General features: G+C 44.2%; 1 protein-coding gene across 1 annotated transcript in view; it reads left to right on the forward strand.

Moving 5' to 3' along the window:
* Positions 1 to 10,683, forward strand: part of PPP4R2 (protein phosphatase 4 regulatory subunit 2) — a 34,456-nt gene extending 23,773 nt beyond the window's left edge. Inside the window, exons 4-9 of the mRNA XM_077325194.1 lie at positions 921 to 1,014; positions 2,738 to 2,775; positions 4,405 to 4,479; positions 4,740 to 4,883; positions 5,777 to 6,054; positions 8,372 to 10,683. Coding sequence (XP_077181309.1) covers positions 921 to 1,014; positions 2,738 to 2,775; positions 4,405 to 4,479; positions 4,740 to 4,883; positions 5,777 to 6,054; positions 8,372 to 8,685 — 943 coding nt within the window. The 3' untranslated portion in view covers positions 8,686 to 10,683. The remainder of the gene's footprint in view (positions 1 to 920; positions 1,015 to 2,737; positions 2,776 to 4,404; positions 4,480 to 4,739; positions 4,884 to 5,776; positions 6,055 to 8,371) is intronic.
* Positions 10,684 to 19,500: the final 8,817 nt, after the last annotated feature.

The following is a 19,500-nucleotide window of genomic DNA, read 5'->3' on the forward strand; positions in this document are numbered from 1 at the left end:
CCTTTCGGGACTAAATCCAGGGGTGTTGCCATTAATATATAGTAGTATGTCTTTTACACACACCAGGCAGTTATGGGAAAGCCACATGACTAGAACGCAAAAAAAAAAAAAGCTTTGTTTTCATGAGGTTAATATGAATGTGTCATTGTTGATTTTCTGAAAATGTCACTTTGGTATGTGATGATTGCATTGGGAAAATTGGCCGAATCCAGTTGTGTGGTGGCATAAGTGACTTGAAACAAGAATCAACTTCTGAAGTGTGCTTGCACACGAAAGCTCATACCTTGGATAAAACTTTGTTGGTCTTAAAGGTGCTACCAGACTCAGATTTTGTTAAGTTTTTGTGTCCCATCTGATGATTTTTTTTCTTTGATTCATCAAGGATTCACTTTCTCCCCAACTTTTTATATGGGGGGCGGAGCTCAGCTTTTGCTACAGTTGATTTTCTCCATGATACCTTAAATTTTGCTACTCCTGAAGTGGTATTTTTATGAATGATGAAATGTTTAGACTGTGTAGTTGTACAATCCCAGCTCATTAATATTTTGCACAGAGATCAACATTTGAAAAGAAATAGCCATTCACAGACTCTGATGAGGGACTTGTATGTTTATGATGTACCTGCTGTGACCGAACTAAAGCTAGCCAGTTCATGAAATTGTGTGAACCTTTTTATACTTCCTTGAAAATTCCTGGCTGGTGCAGGATTGAATTTATGGCAAAGCAAATGTTTGTGTGATGCTTTAGTGCCATCTGCTGTCCATAATGTTTCATACAGTTTTCCAAAAAAGATTCTGTCTAGAGAGCTATCTGTGTGCAGTTGCAGTAGCTTTGCAGATTGTGTATGAAACTTGTCTGGGTTATTCTTTCCATTTCCATTCATTCAAAAGACAATTTTAACTTTATACATGTCTTTCCAGTATCCCTTTTACTATTCAGCGACTCTGCGAACTGCTAACAGATCCAAGGAGGAATTACACAGGAACAGACAAATTTCTCAGAGGAGTAGAAAAGGTATGTCTGCCTTCTGTCTGACTGGTTACTCAACTTGAGCTATCATTTCATGGACTTCCCTAGAATCGATAATATGGTTCCTCTGTGATTGTTTGGTGATTGTTCAGAACTATTTGCTGTACAGCAGCTAATAACATGGCAAGTTCTTCTGTACTAAACATCTTGTGGATGAAGTAATATCTGACCCTGCACTAGCTTTCCTGCAGCAGTTTGTTTTGGTGAATTCTGCGGGGGGGGGGGTCCTCATGTGGATCTGCTCTGAGAAATGGTTGCTGTGAGTGTCTCTTTGCTATGCTGACTGTTACTTCCTTCTTACTGCTGGATAACTGTTTGGAGAACTATCATTTCTGAGCGATGTATGTGTATTCCTGCTTGTGGAACTCCACAAGATTATTCAATGAAGTCCTGTATCTGGATACAGTATTACGTCTTTTGTCACACTAATTTCAGGGTAATTTAGATTTATTTGATACTTCTTAATTACTCCGGTTCCCCCTTGCTACATTTGTGTGGACTGAGCTTCTGTAATGTCGCCAGAGGTTCACAAACATTCATTGCTCACTGGGGAACTATAGGCATTGGGGTGAGACACGGTAACATTCAAGTGCCAGTAACCTACAATAAGCAGAGGCCTAGGAGTGCGAAAAGGGCAGAGATGATGGACCTGGAAAGCTAAGGGAAGAGGAAGCCAAGCGCCTCTGGCAGGAAGTGTAGTGGTGGTATTTATTCATTATGGTTTACACTAGAACAGTGGCAGGAAGTGGAGAGAGGCAGAATTGGAAGAGCCCACGTAGTGGGAAGTGAAAAGAAAATGAGGTTCTAGAGTGGCCAGAGGTTGGACAAGGTAGACAGGAAGTTGGAAGGATGGATCCTGAGAAAGTGAGTAGAAGAAAGATGCAGACCTAGGTTAAAGAGCATTCTGGATGGCAGAGAGTTAAAGATATCAAATACTGAGGAAAATTGCATGCAGGGCATGGATGTGGCATTTTGATTGGGGGACAGTGCATAGGCAAGAGATCCTTAGAAATTAGAGGACTTTGTGCTAATGAGCATCAGGGAGGAGGAAAAAAGTGAATTTCACTTACTGATTTGCTCAGTATTTGGCTGCATGCTTCTAATCTGAAGCGTCCCACATTAATCGTAAATTCTATTCTGCCTTTCCATCAGGTACAGAAAAAATTGAATCCAGTAGCACTTTTAAGACCAACAAAGATTTATTCAAGGCGTGAGGGTGCTGTTTGACTCAATTTTTTTTGTGCTATTTCAGGCCAACACGGCTACCCACTTGTTTCCATCAGGTAGTTCACCAAAAGTAGTTAGAACAGCAATAATAAAATATGATTAAAATCATTTAAAAAGCTCTCAGATGTACACAGAAAATGCACCAAAAATGCAGAGCAGAAGTGTCTACAGCTGGAGTTGAAAAACTGGAGAAGCTAAGGGGCCCATTGAATAAACTGTTCCCGCCTCTGAGTACAACTACATCCAGGGGTCTGTTTGCTTTGTAAATAATCTCTGTAGTTTGACTTATCGTTATGTACTCAAGGGCCTTTTCAGCCTTCTTTAGTAAAATATATTGCTTTGACCTCTTACACTGTTGAGGTGTCCATGCCTTGCTTTAGTGTATTTTGCTTAAGGCAAACTGCTTAGTTGCTCCATAGCAATGATAAAAATTAGAGTTTTTTCCCTTTCAAATTAACACTGTGTCTCTTTTGCTTTGCAGAATGTCATGGTTGTCAGCTGTGTATATCCAACTTCAGAGTAAGTATGATGTCCTACAATTCTTTATAATCAGTGAATCGCCTACCTTTTTTAAAGTATTGCTTTCTCCATAGTAATATTTGTTGTACAGTTTTTATTGATTGTATTACTGCTGCTAAAAGGGATGAAGAGCCATCACATTTTTGTTGAGATTCCTAGCCCTCATGCTAATTTGCCATTGGTGCTACTTGAAAAGTAGTTTTGTTCTGTTGATTTATTCTGATTTATTCTGGCCTTATTATTACACAGGCACATTATAAGGTAAAGGTAAAGGTATCCCCTGTGCAAGCACCGAGTCATGTCTGACCCTTGGGGTGACGCCCTCTAGCGTTTTCATGGCAGACTCAATACGGGGTGGTTTGCCAGTGCCTTCCCCAGTCATGACCGTTTACCCCCCAGCAAGCTGGGTACTCATTTTACCGACCTCAGAAGGATGGAAGGCTGAGTCAACCTTGAGCTGGCTGCTGGGATTGAACTCCCAGCCTTATGGGCAAAGCTTTCAGACGGCTGCCTTACCACTCTGCGCCACAAGAGGCTCTTAGGCACATTATATGTTAATATATATTGCGATTATTTTGTTGTTTGCGTAATACTGACTCTGGTTTCTCTATGTCATTAAAATAGAATTTTATGACATGGTGCTGCATAAGATAAATTTGAGGCATCAGAACTTTTCAGCTAAACTTGTTATTAGAAAAAAGTTAATGGATGGGTAAATAGTACAATTGCATTTGACTGCTGGCCAATCACATATGATCCGCACTTATTCTAATGCATACTAAATGATCCTGACCCACATGTTGACTAACCCCTTCTCTAGTTCTGCCAACTGCATAGAGCATCTATGAAAATTACAAATCTTTCTTGTGCAAGCAGAAAGTGCCTTCTGTTTGTACTGACTCAGTTGTTTGTCTTACACATGGGCTTAATTCTAAGCATAGCTCTTAACTTGTGAGGAAAGTTTGTTGTGGACTAGGAAAGATTGTCCTGGACTAGGACAATCAATCTGATTAGAAAGTTGATGTGTTGTGGTACAGAACTGGAAGTCTATTGCAAGCTGTACAAAGTGCCAGAGGCACAATCTTCAACCAACCTTTTTGTTTATAATTCTGTTTGTGTGCATATCTGAATAAAGCCCTGTGACCATGAACAGCAAGCAACTGTGAGGCTTCTTAAAAACTGTATTTGGTGCAGTACATTGGGTTTACAGTGCCACTAAGAAAATTACTCAGCTAACGTGGTCCATAGCTGCATCTGAATAGCTTACTGTGTGATCTGTGACAAAGTAGGGTCCCGTTTCACTGCCTGTTTCTGAGCCTACAACCTTTTCACTTCTTGTGAGAAGAAATGTTGGCAGGATTGGAGGCTAAATTGGATTGCAAAGCATAAGAATATTGTGAAATATGTGGAAAGGAGCCAAGCTGGAAATGGCAAAAGGAGAGCTTTGTGTGTTTCATTTCTAGTTTAACATACCAGTTTTGGAGAATGTTTTTAGGGACAAGGTTAGCTAATGGGGTTGCAAATGTGTTAATTTTAGACATGAAATAGACTTAAAAGCATATTTTAGCCAAGATATTAAAAAAAAAATCAGTCACCACCAAAATCTTAAAACCCTTGATTTTTTTGTAGGAAAAACAATTCCAATAGTTTAAACAGGATGAATGGAGTCATGTTCCCTGGAAACTCACCAGGATACTCTGAAAGGTAAGAGAAATTGCTAAATGGCGGGTGGAGAATGACCACCCTGGAATATCTGCTGTTTGTGTGCCCTTTGCCTTTTTAAAAATAGGGCTTTGCAGTATAGTCCCAAATCTTTGAAATTATTTATCCTCTTATGCAGAATCTCTGTAATAGATTAAATGTATTTATGGTAAGAATCTTTAGCATCTCTGTAAAACATGTCAGATAGATTATCTGAATCCTTTAAAACTGAAAGAAGTTAAAACATTTTCTTTCCTTTGCAGGTCCAATATAAATGGTCCAGGAACTCCCCGACCTGTAAATCGACCAAAAGTTTCTTTGTCGGCTCCTATGACAACAAACGGTTTGCCGGACAGCCCAGAAAACCAGGAAGCCAGTCTTCCTCAGGCGGAAGAAAAAGTCAGCAGGTTAGTAAGGGAAGTATAGATGTCAGGAAATTGGATTAGTTGTTTTATGTTGTCCCATTTTGTCTTATGCATACAGTCCCATACAGTGCTCTCTTTACTCAGAGGCTCAGTCTTTGAGGATGGGCTGGAAAACACTTGGATTAGAAAATACTTCTTCTCCAGAGCTAGCCTGTCTCTTGCCTGTCTCCTCCCTTCTCACCCCTGCTTTGAGCCCTAATCTTTTGTCTCTTCATACTCTACCATTTAGTTTTTGCATGAGTTTTTTCACTTCTCCTTGCCAATTAATGCAGATTTGGCAAGAATATTTAGGTGGCCCTGTTCAAGCACAGTCCTGGCAAGACCTACCAGTTTGCTATGGACTGTAGCAACTTGGTGGTGGCTAGCAATGATAAGGTGGCTGCTTTTTCTTTAGAGCAGTGGTTCCCAAACTTATCTGGCCTATCGCCCCCTTTCCAGAAAAAATATTACTCAGCGCCCCCTTGAAATTAATTTTTTTAAATGTTAATAGTTATTCATCACCCCCAAATGCACCTGTGGCCCATCGCCGCCCCCCCGGTAGCGCCCACTTTGGGAATCACTGCTTTAGAGGCTCTTATCTACTACCTGATGGTCATTATCTTTTCTTAGGCTCAGACAGAAAATCAATCCTGTCCAATGTCCCAAAAGTCCAGCACAGCAGTGACTGAGAAAACTTCATTGCTGTGGCTGATGACTTGGACAGCCTGAAACAGCTATACTAGGAGAAATTGTCAGGGCAAGCTAACAGGTCCCAAAAGCTACTCCTATGCTTTCCCCCCCCCCCCCACACACACACCAATTGTTTACATAAGCTGTAGTGACACAATTCTTCCATTTGTCAGCTGACACAGAATTTGCAAATGTTGTTCTTTCAGTGAATCACCAGCCTCTGAGCCTGAAAGTGTCCAAAGTAGCACTGTAAAAAATAAACACCCTGAAGAAGATCCAGTGGATGTTGAGGGACGTGAAGTAAAAAGACTCAAATTTGACAAGGAGGCGGAATCAGAAGAGACTTCCACTCAGAGTGGTTCTAGTGAAACTTGTTCAGCAATGGTAGAAGAGACCGAGACAACAACTTCTCCACTTCAGGATGAAGAAAAAGAAACTATTTGTGAGCGGCAGCATTGTAAAGAAGAGGAGGAAGAAGAGGAAGGTATGATATCTCAGTATCACTACTGTTGCAGCGAAATAAGGTTATTGAGCATGTGCTCAGTGCGTGGTTGACTTTGACTTTAAATTTCCCCATGTTGATGAAATTCCATATTGAAGCTTTTGAATTGGACCAAACTAATAGAGAAAGAAGGTTGAAGGCATTGGAGGAATTGAAACTATTAATACAGTATGCATGATGTAGTCTGCCTTGAGTCATTCAAGAGAGGTGGGCTAAAAATCAAATAAATAAATAGACCAATGTAAACTGCCCTATTCTGCAAGGGAGAGCGGTATATAATATAAATATTAATATTTCACATGCACCTGTATGTGTGTTCCAAACACAGACTTTCTGTTACAATGGTAGTTGGCTGCCAATGTCCATTCATACTGCATTTTGACTTTGGTGTTATCACAGAATTTAATACTTCCAGTATCATGTTAGAAATTACAAATATCACAAATTCATGTCTATACACATATTAGAAGTTCTGTATGTATGCTACTGACCAAGTGATCCAGTTTTATGAATAAAAGATTTTACAGACATGAAGGGAGTTAAGTTGCATGAGCGAGCCCTACCCCCATTGCTACTGATGTTTCCCTCTGCAGTCTTCAGACTAGCAAATATGTAGGCTGATTCTTAGAGCCTCTTGTGGCGCAGAGTGGTAAGGCAGCAGACACGCAGTCTGAAAGCTCTGCCCATGAGGCTGGGAGTTCGATCCCAGCAGCCGGCTCAAGGTTGACTCAGCCTTCCATCCTTCTGAGGTCGGTAAAATGAGTGCCCAGCTTGCTGGGGGGGTAAAATGGTAATGACTGGGGAAGGCACTGGCAAACCACCTCGTATTGAGTCTGCCATGAAAACGCTAGAGGGCATCACCCCAAGGGTCAGACATGACCCGGTGCTTGCACAGGGGATACCATTACCATTAGGCTGATTCTTAGTGAGGACATGGCACTTGATGAATAAACCCCTTCCTACTTTAACCCTTAACCCATTGGAGCAGAATATGCAGAGGTGAAACTACTTTGTTGCGGATTTTGGCATGTCAAAGGGCATTACATTTTCAAGACTTTTGCCATAGGGTGCTGGTGGGCCTCCATTTGGATTTTCTTCCCCAGGCAACAGTATATATTGGGCCATCTATGGAAGATGGGTTGTATGTTACTAAGTGGTTCAGTTAAAGCAGAAGGAATAGCAAGGAGTTCCTGTGCAACTGGGAGAAAGTTTTGATCTTCTGCATACATACTGCTCAAACTCTAACTGTATTAATGACTTGATTTGCTAGAGGACTTGATATAACAAATTGAAACTAATGCTGGTTGGGAAGGCGGAAATGTGGAAGGAAATGTAGTTCCCCACTTTGATGAAGTTCAGCTGACCCTTGTTGCCTCAGTTTAAAGCCTTGGGGTGAAAAATCGGGGGGGGGGGCGATCTTTCCACTCAGCCTAGCCCATAAGATGGACCCTTAACTTGATACAATGGATCTGGCCACCTGGGTCTGTGCTATGGTAATGCCATGGCTAGACTACTGTAATTGGTCTCCCTTCAAAATCAACACAGAAACTGCACTTGCTGCAAAATGCCACAGTTCAGCTAGATGGAGCATGTGTATGAAACCCATTCTGCAGTCACTCTAGTGTTAGCCCATCAGCCCACCAAGTTCATTTCAAGTCACTGATTATGCGATGCAAAGCTCTTCATGGCTTTGTCATGTCTACAGGACCACATCTCCCCATATGCCCTGCCACGACATTCTGCAGGTGCCAACTTGCAAATGGACCTAATCAACTGCTCATACCTGTGTGTTCTCTGTGACCACGCATTATGGCATGGCCTGCCTGATGAGGTCACAAAAGCTCTCCTGGCTTTCTTTTAACTATGCAAAATTAAATTTCAGGGAATTTCTGCACTGGTAATAGGTCTGGAGTGTAAAGGTTTAGGAACTGTGGCGTGTGGGCTGGTATGTATAGCCCACACTGCATCTTCTTGTAAGTAGAATCCTGCCATGTAATAGTTGGCATCATTTAGTGCAGCATTTTAATATTCTTCACTTTCAGTTCTCTGAAGATTTCTGGTTGGTTCCAGATTTCTGCAAATCCTGTTGCATGTTTTACTGGATGTGCCATCCTATGGATAACATTGACTCACTCTGTGTAGCTTGCCCTGAGTCCCAGTGAGAAATGGCCTCTATAAATTATGTAATTGTAAACAAAACAAAATAAATATTTTTGTTTATCGTATGGTGCAAGTACTTTGAGCCTTAGTATTCATCTTGTTTTAAGAATCTGATGCTGATGCAAAATTTTTGTTTCAGAATCCCTCATGACACCGGGAGAAACTGTTCCAGAAAGAAAAGAACAGGATAAAGACAGTGCACCCTTAACTGTGAAAGAAGATATTTCTGAGGAGAATAATCAAATGGAGCAATCTGAGCAGACTCGAGCAGAGAAGGATTTGCCTTCTGAAGACAGTGAAAACAGTGGATCTGTCAGTAGCAGAGCTGACTGCAGTGAAACAGAAGATTTGGGATCGTATGCCAGTGCAACTACCGAAACGGCGTCAGAGACCCCCATGGAAAATAGCGATGAAGCCACAGAAGCTGCAGAAGAACCTATGGAACAAGACTAATAATTTAAATACACTTAGAGGCAGTATTTTCCATAAGGCTCTGGTTTTACACTGTATAAATAATTTTATGTAATAAAAGTGGACCTTTAGTTTTACAAGAGAAGCAGGCTGTAAATTGAACTTCTCAATGAGATAAATCCTGAAGGAGCTGAACTTAAGAACTGTGAAATACCGGCTCCCTTGGGTCCTGCTTGCCGCTGAAATTTCGGTAAGGTCAAATCAGTGGTCTGTGTATAGTTTTTTTATTTAGAATAAAAGTTTTTAAACTGGAAGGTAATTATAATTTTGACAACTTTTTGAAAATTACCACATCTAGTTACAGCTACACAGGAATATCCCCCCCCCCCCGCCCGCCCTCTCTGAACACTATAGCAGTTATTTTATGTTTTGGTTACAGTTTGAACATTAACATGAGGATTATAGGGTTTCTCAAGGGTTTCCAGGTTTTCATCATACTGTGTTGTGTACTATTAAAAGCGACACGATAAAATACTTGAAAACATGCTAATCTAGGGAACGCCTATGCTTGTACCCTTATGCTCCCTCACTCTCCCCGTCCCCCGTCCCCCCCCCCCCGGTGGAAGCAACTGAACTCATTTCTCACAACACAGCTTTTCCACCTCTGAATAAACCAAATAAAATTTAGCCCACCTAATAGCCTGAACATCTGAACATCAAAATCTCTGTTGAAAGTACCAGGTTAAACACATTCCAAAATGTCTGTTCAAACAAAAACATTTCTGTATATTTCTGAGGTGCCTGAATGAACGATTTATCATTTTGTTCCTGAGAAAGTGTGAGGAGAACAGACTTCCAAACAATATGGTCAGATTTTTTATAGGGGGATGTTTGGAAACCTAACAAGACACTCCCTCTGATGAAATGGGACAGTCGATAGCGTTTCTTAGGTAATTATTTTAAAAGTAGGCAGAGTACCCTGGCATGAAATCCCTCTGCGCTACAAGACATTATCTTAGTTTTGAACTTGAGCTGAATGACTGACTAGCTGTTGTAGGGTGCATAGAAAACACCATAATTTGTACATGATTTTGGAAGTGAACTAAATATTTTTGAACATGCTACTTTGACAGCCAGTGTTAACGTTTTCTTTTCTGAAACCAGCTCAAAGCACAACTACTGCTTTAAACTCCTCACATTATATTTTTCAGACATCCACATGTAAAGACATTCAAGGTGCAACCCCCTCGTTGCACTTACTGGCTGCCAAATTTATACCTGTTTCTTCAACTGTACCTTTTGATATTTAGAATTTTTAAATTTCTGTAAAGTAGATTTTTGTAGATTGTAAAGAGTGTTCACTGCCATTGTGAAACGGTATATAATTGTATAATTTGTGCGTAAAACTGAATGCTTGGGCTTTCGATACAGTATTCATATAAAGCAATAAATATTAATGTTATAAAATGTTTGAGTACATTTTAATCAGAATCCAAAAGGAAATCCCTTTTTATAGGTGACGCTGCATACCCTGAAGTACAAAAATAACCACCAAAATGCATGCTAACAGTTCTTGTACTGCATGGTGTGCTTCATTTTGGAGAAAGGCAGGTTTTCAGTTTGTCTCGTATTCCAGAACAATTTGGCTCAATTTGCATAATTTGTAAAGTGATTATTTATGGCTGCCTATCAGGTTCAGAGCATGCAAGGAAATGCTTGGGAAAAGCCCTGTTGCCGTTCTACATACAAAAGGAAAATAAGTCATTGTCAGTTTTTTCCCCACTGTACAGAGGCAGGAGGGATGAGGTGTCTGTCCGTAAACGCTAAGGAATACTAAATCCAAAACATAAGGAAAAATATTTCCAAAAGTGAAAGACTATAAAACATTTTGCCTTCTCTTTCCCTTCCCTCCATTTGCTTTTTTCTTTCTTTTCAGGGATATTTTGCCAATGAGAACAAATTTTAAGTTTAGAGATTTCTGGAATTTTCTTTAGAATGTTTGTTTGTGAAAATATTGTTAATAAACCTATTCTTTAAGCATTTGTGAACTCTTGGCATTTTTACTTTAGCTTGCAAAATCCCTTGATGATGTGAACAAACTGGATCCGTGGAATGCAAGTTTACTAATAGTAGCTACAGCTTGAGGAATAGACTTTATGTCCTGTACAGCAGCAGCCTCCTAGACCGCATCAAAATGGCTATCTTAATTAAGCAGCATGGCTTTCTGCCTCTGGATGCTCTGGTTGAGCTGCAGCTTTTCCAAGCACAGTTGAACGGTTGGTTCCATACAGCTTGCCAGCTTCAGGCAGCTGGAGACGTGTATTCATTGTCTGTGTTCATCCTCTAGTTTGAAATGTGCAGCATTTGTCTTTGGGATGATGACTGCAATCGCGGAGTGTTGCTGCACAGGGGATTCCTGTTCTCTTTTGGCAAGGGGACACGTTTGGCATGTGCCTCAGAGAATGGGCCGCCCTCTGTACAAGTGAGGCTTTGAATTGTAGTTCCATTCAAGCGCGGTGTGTGTGTGTGACACAACTTGCTTCAAATAGATTTAGTATCTGGGGCATAAGTCATCTACTTGGCGTGTTTATTGCTGGCTATATGACGGTGTTCTATGTTTCTTAAAATCTAATCATCGCGGGTACTCTGTAGCTTGGCTGATTTCCAAAGTCAATTGCCCAATAGTAATACATGGACACAATGGTGCATTTTCTTTTGAGCCACATACAGCCATATAACCTGGCTGAAGGGTATAACTCTCCCAAAAACAAAGGCAGTGGGTTAGATTCATTAGCTTTCACCAGCTTGCAGAGGAAAGTGGTACGAAATGGCTGCTTTTTAGGCTGATATCTATGGCAGTTTTATTAACCAAAGTCCTGACAACAGAAGATTGGGGGTAACAGAAGATCTGAACACATCAACAGATAGTTGTAAATATGAAGGACTCAGTAATAATTGTAAAAGTAGCTAAGTCTTTGTTGGCAAGCATAAATGAAAATCTTTCCACTGTGGATTCCATAACTGCAACTGATAAGTTTTAGTTTCATTCTTTGCTATTTTATGCCAATAAAGGTACTCTGACTGACAGATGTAGGATCTAAAGCAGTAATTCCTGCACAATATCGGGATTATAAAACAACTAGTTTCAAAGCCCCTTTATAAAAAGGGGTTTTGAAAGGGGGGTTGCCTTGTGCGGCGGTCTGACGCTGCGCGAGGCGCTTCACGCCTCCCGCAGCGTCAGACCGGCAAGGAGGGAATCCCCAGCAGCCGCGCTTCGCGCGACTGCTGGGGGTTCCCTCGGGCAGCGGTCTGACGCTGCGCGAGGCGCTTCGCGCCTCCCGCAGTGTCAGACCGGCAAAGAGGGAATCCCCAGCAGCCGCGCTTCGCGCGACTGCTGGGGGTTCCCTCGAGCGGCGGTCTGACGCTGCGCGAGGCGCTTCGCGCCTCCCGCAGTGTCAGACCGGCAAAGAGGGAATCCCCAGCAGCCGCGCTTCGCGCGACTGCTGGGGGTTCCCTCGGGCGGCGGTCTGACGCTGCGCGAGGCGCTTCGCGCCTCCCGCAGTGTCAGACCGGCAAGGAGGGAATCCCCAGCAGCCGCGCTTCGCGCGACTGCTGGGGGTTCCCTCGGGCGGGGGTCTGACGCTGCGCGAGGCGCTTCGCGCCTCCCGCAGTGTCAGACCGGCAAAGAGGGAATCCCCAGCAGCCGCGCTTCGCGCGACTGCTGGGGGTTCCCTCGGGCGGCGGTCTGACGCTGCGCGAGGCGCTTCGCGCCTCCCGCAGTGTCAGACCGGCAAGGAGGGAATCCCCAGCAGCCGCGCTTCGCGCGACTGCTGGGGGTTCCCTCGGGCGGGGGTCTGACGCTGCGCGAGGCGCTTCGCGCCTCCCGCAGTGTCAGACCGGCAAGGAGGGAATCCCCAGCAGCCGCGCTTCGCGCGACTGCTGGGGATTCCCTCGGGCAGCGGTCTGACGCTGCGCGAGGCGCTTCTCGCCTCCCGCAGCGTCAGACCGGGAGCAACTGCGAGCCGCGCTGCGCGCGGCTCGCAGTTGCTCAGCCTGGGAATCGGAGGGACCAATCGGCAGGCGCTTCGCGCCTGCCGATTGGTCCCTCCGATTGTCTGTTGTGAGGAAGGGTCCAACCCGGACCCTTCCTCATCACGGACAAAGCCCACCTCTAGGGGGCTTAACGAATTATACAGTCCGTGGCGCCCGTGGCGCCACGGGCTGTTTAAAGATAATTACAAATAAAATGCAGTGTTTCTGAAACTGGATCAGTTGTCTAACCCAATTTAGACTCCTATGGCACCTTTAAGACCAACAAAGTTTTATTCGAGGTATGGAATGGAAGTAATCTTTTCACCTTCATATTTCGCTAAGGGGTAAGTGGGCAGAAAGTGGGCTGGGCCAGTCTGGGTGAGGGGCCAATCAGAAGGTGCAAAGCGCCTTCCAATTGGCCCCTCACCAGGACAGAAAGCAGTTCTAGCCAATCGTGTGAGGGCCCAATCTAGGCCAGAAAGGCATCTAGGCTCTCACCAGGACAGGCCAAAAAGTGATGGGGAGGCGCCAGGAAACCATGAGTAAAGGCCTTCCCCTCTGGCCTAGAAGCACAGGCCAGAGGGGCCTGTGCTACTAGGCCCGAGGGGAAGACTGCGCCACAGCCGGAGGGGAGGAGGGGAAGCAGTCCTTCCCACCGGACCCAGAAACGCCGCACCCGGAGGCAATGCTGCCTCTATGTGTCTGCTTGGCAGCCACGGCAGAGGGGGGGCCTTTCAAAGCCCGTTCTCACAAATGGGCTTCGAATCTAGTCAGTTCATTACAAGCAAATTGTTGCCGCTTTGCTCATACTAACCTAGTGAGGGATGGTCTTTCATGCTTCTGGGCTTTAAAGCATGGCAATCGTAACAGTTGCCCCACCCATTTGCTGATCTTTGGAAAATGGGACTGACCTAGGCCTGGTGAGCTTAGAGAGTATTCAACACAAGCTTAATGAACATAAAAATTCAAGCATCAGACTGGGCAACATTAAAAAGAGACTAAACATGCAGTTCTCTAAATCCTAACTCTCTAATTACCCTACACCCACCCCTATTTCTGATATCAAGTCATAGCTGACTGACAGTGACCAAAGGCAAAAGACATACAGAGGTGGTCTGCCATAGCCTACCTCTGTATTGCAACCCTTAGTGGTCTCCCATCCCAATAACTGGGACCACGCATAGCTTGTGAGATCTGATGAGACTGGGTATCCAGGTCAGGACATACTTATCATAAACAATGTTAAATTAGGATAGTCACAGCATTTATAATTGAATTAAAATTCATCCAATACCTTAGTTATCAGAGTTGGGGACTTCTGCCTATTGTCCCTTGACCACAGGGTCAAGAACCCTAAGTCTTATTCATTCATGACCGGAGCAACACTCAGATCAAGGGCCAAGGATTGCCAGAGGATTCATAGTCTTCCCTTGGTCTCCTATGGGGTTAATTCCAGTCTTCCTGGATTTGGTGTTAAATGGCCAGAGCCCATTTACATCTCAGCACTGAAGTGCTTGGGGGTTAATGACTCCCATCCTTTCCCTCCCTGGTGGCTATGAATTTGCTCATGTTCATTATTGTAAATCCTCTTGGGAGGATGCCATTTCCCAACCGTCACCAAGGTTTCGTGTTTTAAATGGAAGATTTGCTAATTGTGAGCAAGGACATGGTGCCAAGTCTTGAGAGCAAAGATTAAACAGGGAAGTAGCATTCATAGTATTCATAATGTGTTTGATCTTCTCATGTCTTACCTGGTCCTAAGTAGTACTCCCATCCATTGATTACCTAAAGGCAACATCTATGATGCAGAAACAGAGCTTGAAAAGGCATGAATGATGCAAGTGAGTGTGAAGAAGGCTGGTGTCAAAGCTCTGTGGAGGTTTCTACTCTGATTCCAGTATTCTGAAGGTGGACTCTAAGCTCAAAAGACATACCCGTGAAAGCTCCTGGGAGAGGAGAAGTCCCACTCCCCCAACTGCCTCTCACTTCTTGCTCACACCAAATCCTCCAATCACCACGGTTGCTGTCTGCTCCCCCACCATCCTCTTGCCATCATAGTCTCTCTTCCCCACCCTCCTGCTCCATCCTTATTCCTCCTGCTGCTCCCTTCTACTTCCTCCAGATTCTCATTCCTCTCACCCCCAATTCAGCTGCATCCATTTCCCCCCAGCTTCTTTTTATAAGTGTCTGAGTATACAGGCAAACCTTCACCATTGTGTCGTAGGGCTTAACTCCTCCAATTCTTTTTTTTTCTTTTGGGATTCCCAACCCACTGACCTAACCCATGGGGTGCTTCCCAAGGCTAAGGTTGGAATGAGGCATAGGATCCCATTGAGGTTGTAACTATGTCAGGCCTGAATCTGGGAGCAATTGGTGAAAGATGCTCAATGCATTCTGTGATGTTCTCCCTTCCCCTTAGCTGCTTCTCTTTCCTATCCCTCCTCCCCAGTTGCTACCACTGAGGATATAAATTCTGGGGTGGTGTGTGTGGAAAGATGGGGAAAGTGCTGGGTAAAAAACAACAGATGTTTGGCCTGAGTTCAAATCCTCTCTCTGTTATGCTGATGCTAACTAATCAGATCTCTTAGAACAGCCTGTCACTCAAGACTACCTGGCTCTATGAAGACTTAAGCCTTCACAGTCCTTTACCTGTTTCTATAATACTTCTAAGCTTTTAAAAGCACAATCTGTCACCGTGGGCCTTAAATGCTGGGAAATGGCTCTAGCCAAGTGCCTGTCAGGGCTTAGAAGAGGTGAATAGCATTTCCAGAAGAAGATGGGAACAAATTCTTTTGTTCGAAGTGGATCTTAAATGCTGAAGGACAGTTTATTGGTACTTGCATGCTGTTTTGTGCCTGGTTTTGCTGCTTGGTTGGTTATTTTATTTATGACTGGTATTTTGCTACATATTTCAAATTTTACATGGTTTGCACTAGCTTTGTGGACTAGATTCAAGCAGATAGCCAAGGTGGTCTGAAGTAGCACAACAAGATTTGAGTCCAGTGGCACCTTTAAGACCAACAAAAAGCAGGTGAAGAGACAGCAGAAGATTGCCACCTAACCTTTCAAAGTCATATCTGCTTGCAAATACCAAGCAGCTTGAATGTTCTTTGACCAGCAACGCTCTTTCCCCGCCCCCAATCCCTTGGAACTTTCGTATTGAAAATCCTTTGGAGTTCTCTTTAGGTAAGCCCCAAATCTAGATACTATGGTAGAGGTTTGCAGACTGCAGTTGGGGGGAGGGGGTTGTGCAGGTGTGTTCCTCCTGGGCTATGGCCAGCCCTTACCAGCAACTGTACCTCTGTCATGGGGAGACTGCTATGAGGAGAGGAAGGGAAGACGATTGGAAACTGCTTTGAGACACCTGAGGCCTGCTGGGTCACTGCGGCCCATTCCCAGTTCTCTCAGACCTCTCACAGCCCCACATCCCTCATAGGTTGTCTATTGGGGGGAGATGAAGGGAAAAGGTGTTTGTAAACTGTTTTGAGACTCCTTTGGGTAGTAAACAACAGGGTACAAAAAACCCAGTTCTTCTAAGGAGCAACCATGAAAGAAGCATGTGAGCACATAACATTTTATCAACAGTGAAAAAATTGAGACAGAAGGAGCATGGTGGATATCTGTGTACTGTGACTACCCCATGTGTATTAGGACAGGGGGACATTTCAGTGTCTGTGGCCTAATTCACACAAGGAGGGAAATGACACAGAACTGGAAGGAATTGGTTGCCATGTAATCTCCCCCTAAGAAGAGCGTCCAGTCTGATTTTCCCTTCACATATCTGAGGACATGGCTCTGGAAAGCTCATCTGTAACCACTATGCCATAATTCCCAAAGGTCAGTCCTCTCCCACACTCAATGAACATTCCAAACCACAGGTTCTTGATACCCATATCTCCACACCCATGCCCTCATTTGACACCACACCACCACAACCTTCCACACAACACACACATTCAATCCCATGCCCTTACAGACTGGACAACTCCTCCCCTTCCTTTTCCCACCACTAAGCTCTAGTGCCTGTTGTATTCCTGGATACAACGGGCTTTGCCCCTAGTTCTCCAGAATTCCAATTTTTATTGTTCCACAGTTCACAGTTTGTTAATAATAACAATAAATGACACAATAAACGTACTACGTGCCATGTCACGCCTTCTCCTACTTAACATCCATCAGGTATCCAGAAGTCTTCTGTACCAAACATAGATGTGAATCACATCATGTGATTCTTGCGTGGCACATAGGAGAAAGGAAGAAGGAAGGAGGAAGGAGGAAGAGGAAGAGGAAGAGGAAGAAGAAGAAGAAAGGGACTGGAAAGGGAAATGCAAGGAGGAGGCAGGGGAAGGTCACCCACTGGGCCTGCAAATGCCAAGTTTGATTTAGCCTGAGCCTCAGACTTCCTACTGTAATTTCCCCTGAAATTCAATAATAAGAAATGAGAATACCTTAAATGGGGGGGGGTGCTATGCCAGGCGGGGCGGGGTATAAATGAAATGATAAAATAAAATAGAAAGACATTAAAAAAATTCTGCTTGAAGATGACCATTCATGAATCATTGGTTCATTTTCTTCCACCTCACAAAACGTGTCAAAGGTGCCTGAAGTATACCTGGCAATTCAGAAAGCCTGAAAGCCAGACAGGCATCTTTCGCCCCCTAGTGGGAAACAAGACTATCTGCCGGTAGAAAGGCATTTTCCTGTCTCGCAGATGTTTTGAGTCAGCAACGAGGTCTGAAATCTGACAGTTTAGTCAAAACAATATAATTCGAGAACCTTAAAAGTAACCACAATAGAGGAATTGATGGCAATTGTTCAGGTTTTCATGGTAAATGGTTGGCTCTTAAAGGCGTTCAAATATTTTGCTGGGGATGTGTGGGGGGTATGAATGAGGGAGATCAGTAGGACTAGATGAGGTTGCAAGAGGATGGGAGATTGAAGTACTTTCGGTGTAAAATCTTTCACACTGGCAAGGAAAACAGTAAAAGCAGAAGGAAGAAGGGAGGTGGACAAGAGTGGCATAGCAAGTGGCCCTGGAAGAGAAAATCAATGGAAAATAGCTGCTATAGGACTGGATCCTGCAGTCTGTGAACATGAGGATCAGAAATCTTTCACCGAGCCCTCTCCTGATGCAGTTCTTTCCAGCCTCAAGAAATGTGATTCCCAAGATCATGGGACCTGTGTAGCTTGGGGCGGGGGCTGCTATGGGAATGGAGATGAAGATAAAGGTTTTCTCTCTTCCCTTTTTCAGCAGTGCAGCTGTATTGGAGGATCATGGGATCCTGCTCTCTTTTCCCTAGCAGAGAGAGAACGTCTTACATTTCAAATGCCACTCCTTGTTATGTTGTGGCTGCAAAGGCTTGTTTCTAATGTAATGCAAAACAAACAATATGTGATTTCCCAAGTATGCAAATTCTTAATGGTCATGGGCAGCTGGACAAGGGCACAGCTTTGCACCTGCTGGTATGCCCGGCCATGGTGGTTGCACAGCCCAGGAACTGGAAGCAGACCTGGCTGTAGCTGTGGTGGAGCCCAGGAGCTGCTCTGGGCCCAGCTTAGGCAGTGGAACCTGGGAACCACACCCGGCCTGGCTACAGTGGTGGTAGCTGCCAGGAGCAACTTGACCTTACCCAGTGGGTTAAGCAGATGAGTAGCAGTCGTGGGGGGGGGGGCTTGGGGACCAATTGGAAGCAATGCCTTGAGTCAACCTCAACCTAATGCCTGGCAGAGGAGCTCCCTTTTGCAGGCCCTGCAGAACTGTTTAGGCTCTGTCTGTTTGATTCTCCACTGCATCACATGAAGCCAGCTGGGTAACCTTGGGCTGGCCACAGCACTGATAGAGCTGTTCTGATCTCTCGGGAGACGGTATGATAAATGACACAAGGCAGGAGTCTGGTGAAAGAAGCCTGAAGATCAGAAGGCACTTCTTTATTTTATAGTTCCTCGTCAGCAAATACGAACAAAGAAAAACACTTGCAAGCCCTTGTGTTCTAACGGGATTGGAATTTCTAGCTGCCGTGCCATATATGGCAAATCTAAGAAAACTGTGAGGTGATTGGAAGAAGTTTGGTGCGGTGTGGTTTAGGAAGGAGGTAGAGGTAACTTATGGGGGTGTGGTTTGCCAACACATTGCGTGGTTTGCCAACACTTACGTAACTAAATCTCTACACTGATCGAACAGGAATATCAGGACTCCCTCAGCCTCACAGGGTGTCTATTGTGGGGAGAGGAAGGGGAAGGCGATTATAAGCCACTTTGAGACTCCTGGTAGAGAAAAACTGCGCATAAAAGCCAGCTTCTTCCTCCGCAGTAGAATTTAGTTGGCTTTGAGGTTGCCACTGGATTCAAACTTTGTTCTCCAGTTAGTTAACTCTTGTATTTGCATGCTGATTTACTGCCATTCACAGATCTTGACAACTGCCTTAATCCAATCTCAGCTATTAGGTAAAGGTAAAGGTATCCCCTGTGCAAAGCACCGAGTCATGTCTGACCCTTGGGGTGACGCCCTCTAGCGTTTTCATGGCAGACTCAATACGGGGTGGTTTGCCAGTGCCTTCCCCAGTCATTACCGTTTACCCCCCAGCAAGCTGGGTACTCATTTTACCGACCTCGGAAGGATGGAAGGCTGAGTCAACCTTGAGCCGGCTGCTGGGATTGAACTCCCAGCCTCATGGGCAAAGTTTTCAGACGGCTGCCTTACCACTCTGCGCCACAAGAGGCTCTTACTCTCAGCTATTATTGCCCAGTAATTCCTGCATCTTGTCTCTAGCTAGCCCTTCCTGGCAATTAAATCCCTCCACTCTTGGTATACCTGGATGAATTGGT

Source organism: Paroedura picta, chromosome 3 (genome assembly GCF_049243985.1).
Source record: "Paroedura picta isolate Pp20150507F chromosome 3, Ppicta_v3.0, whole genome shotgun sequence".
NCBI lineage: Eukaryota > Metazoa > Chordata > Lepidosauria > Squamata > Gekkonidae > Paroedura > Paroedura picta.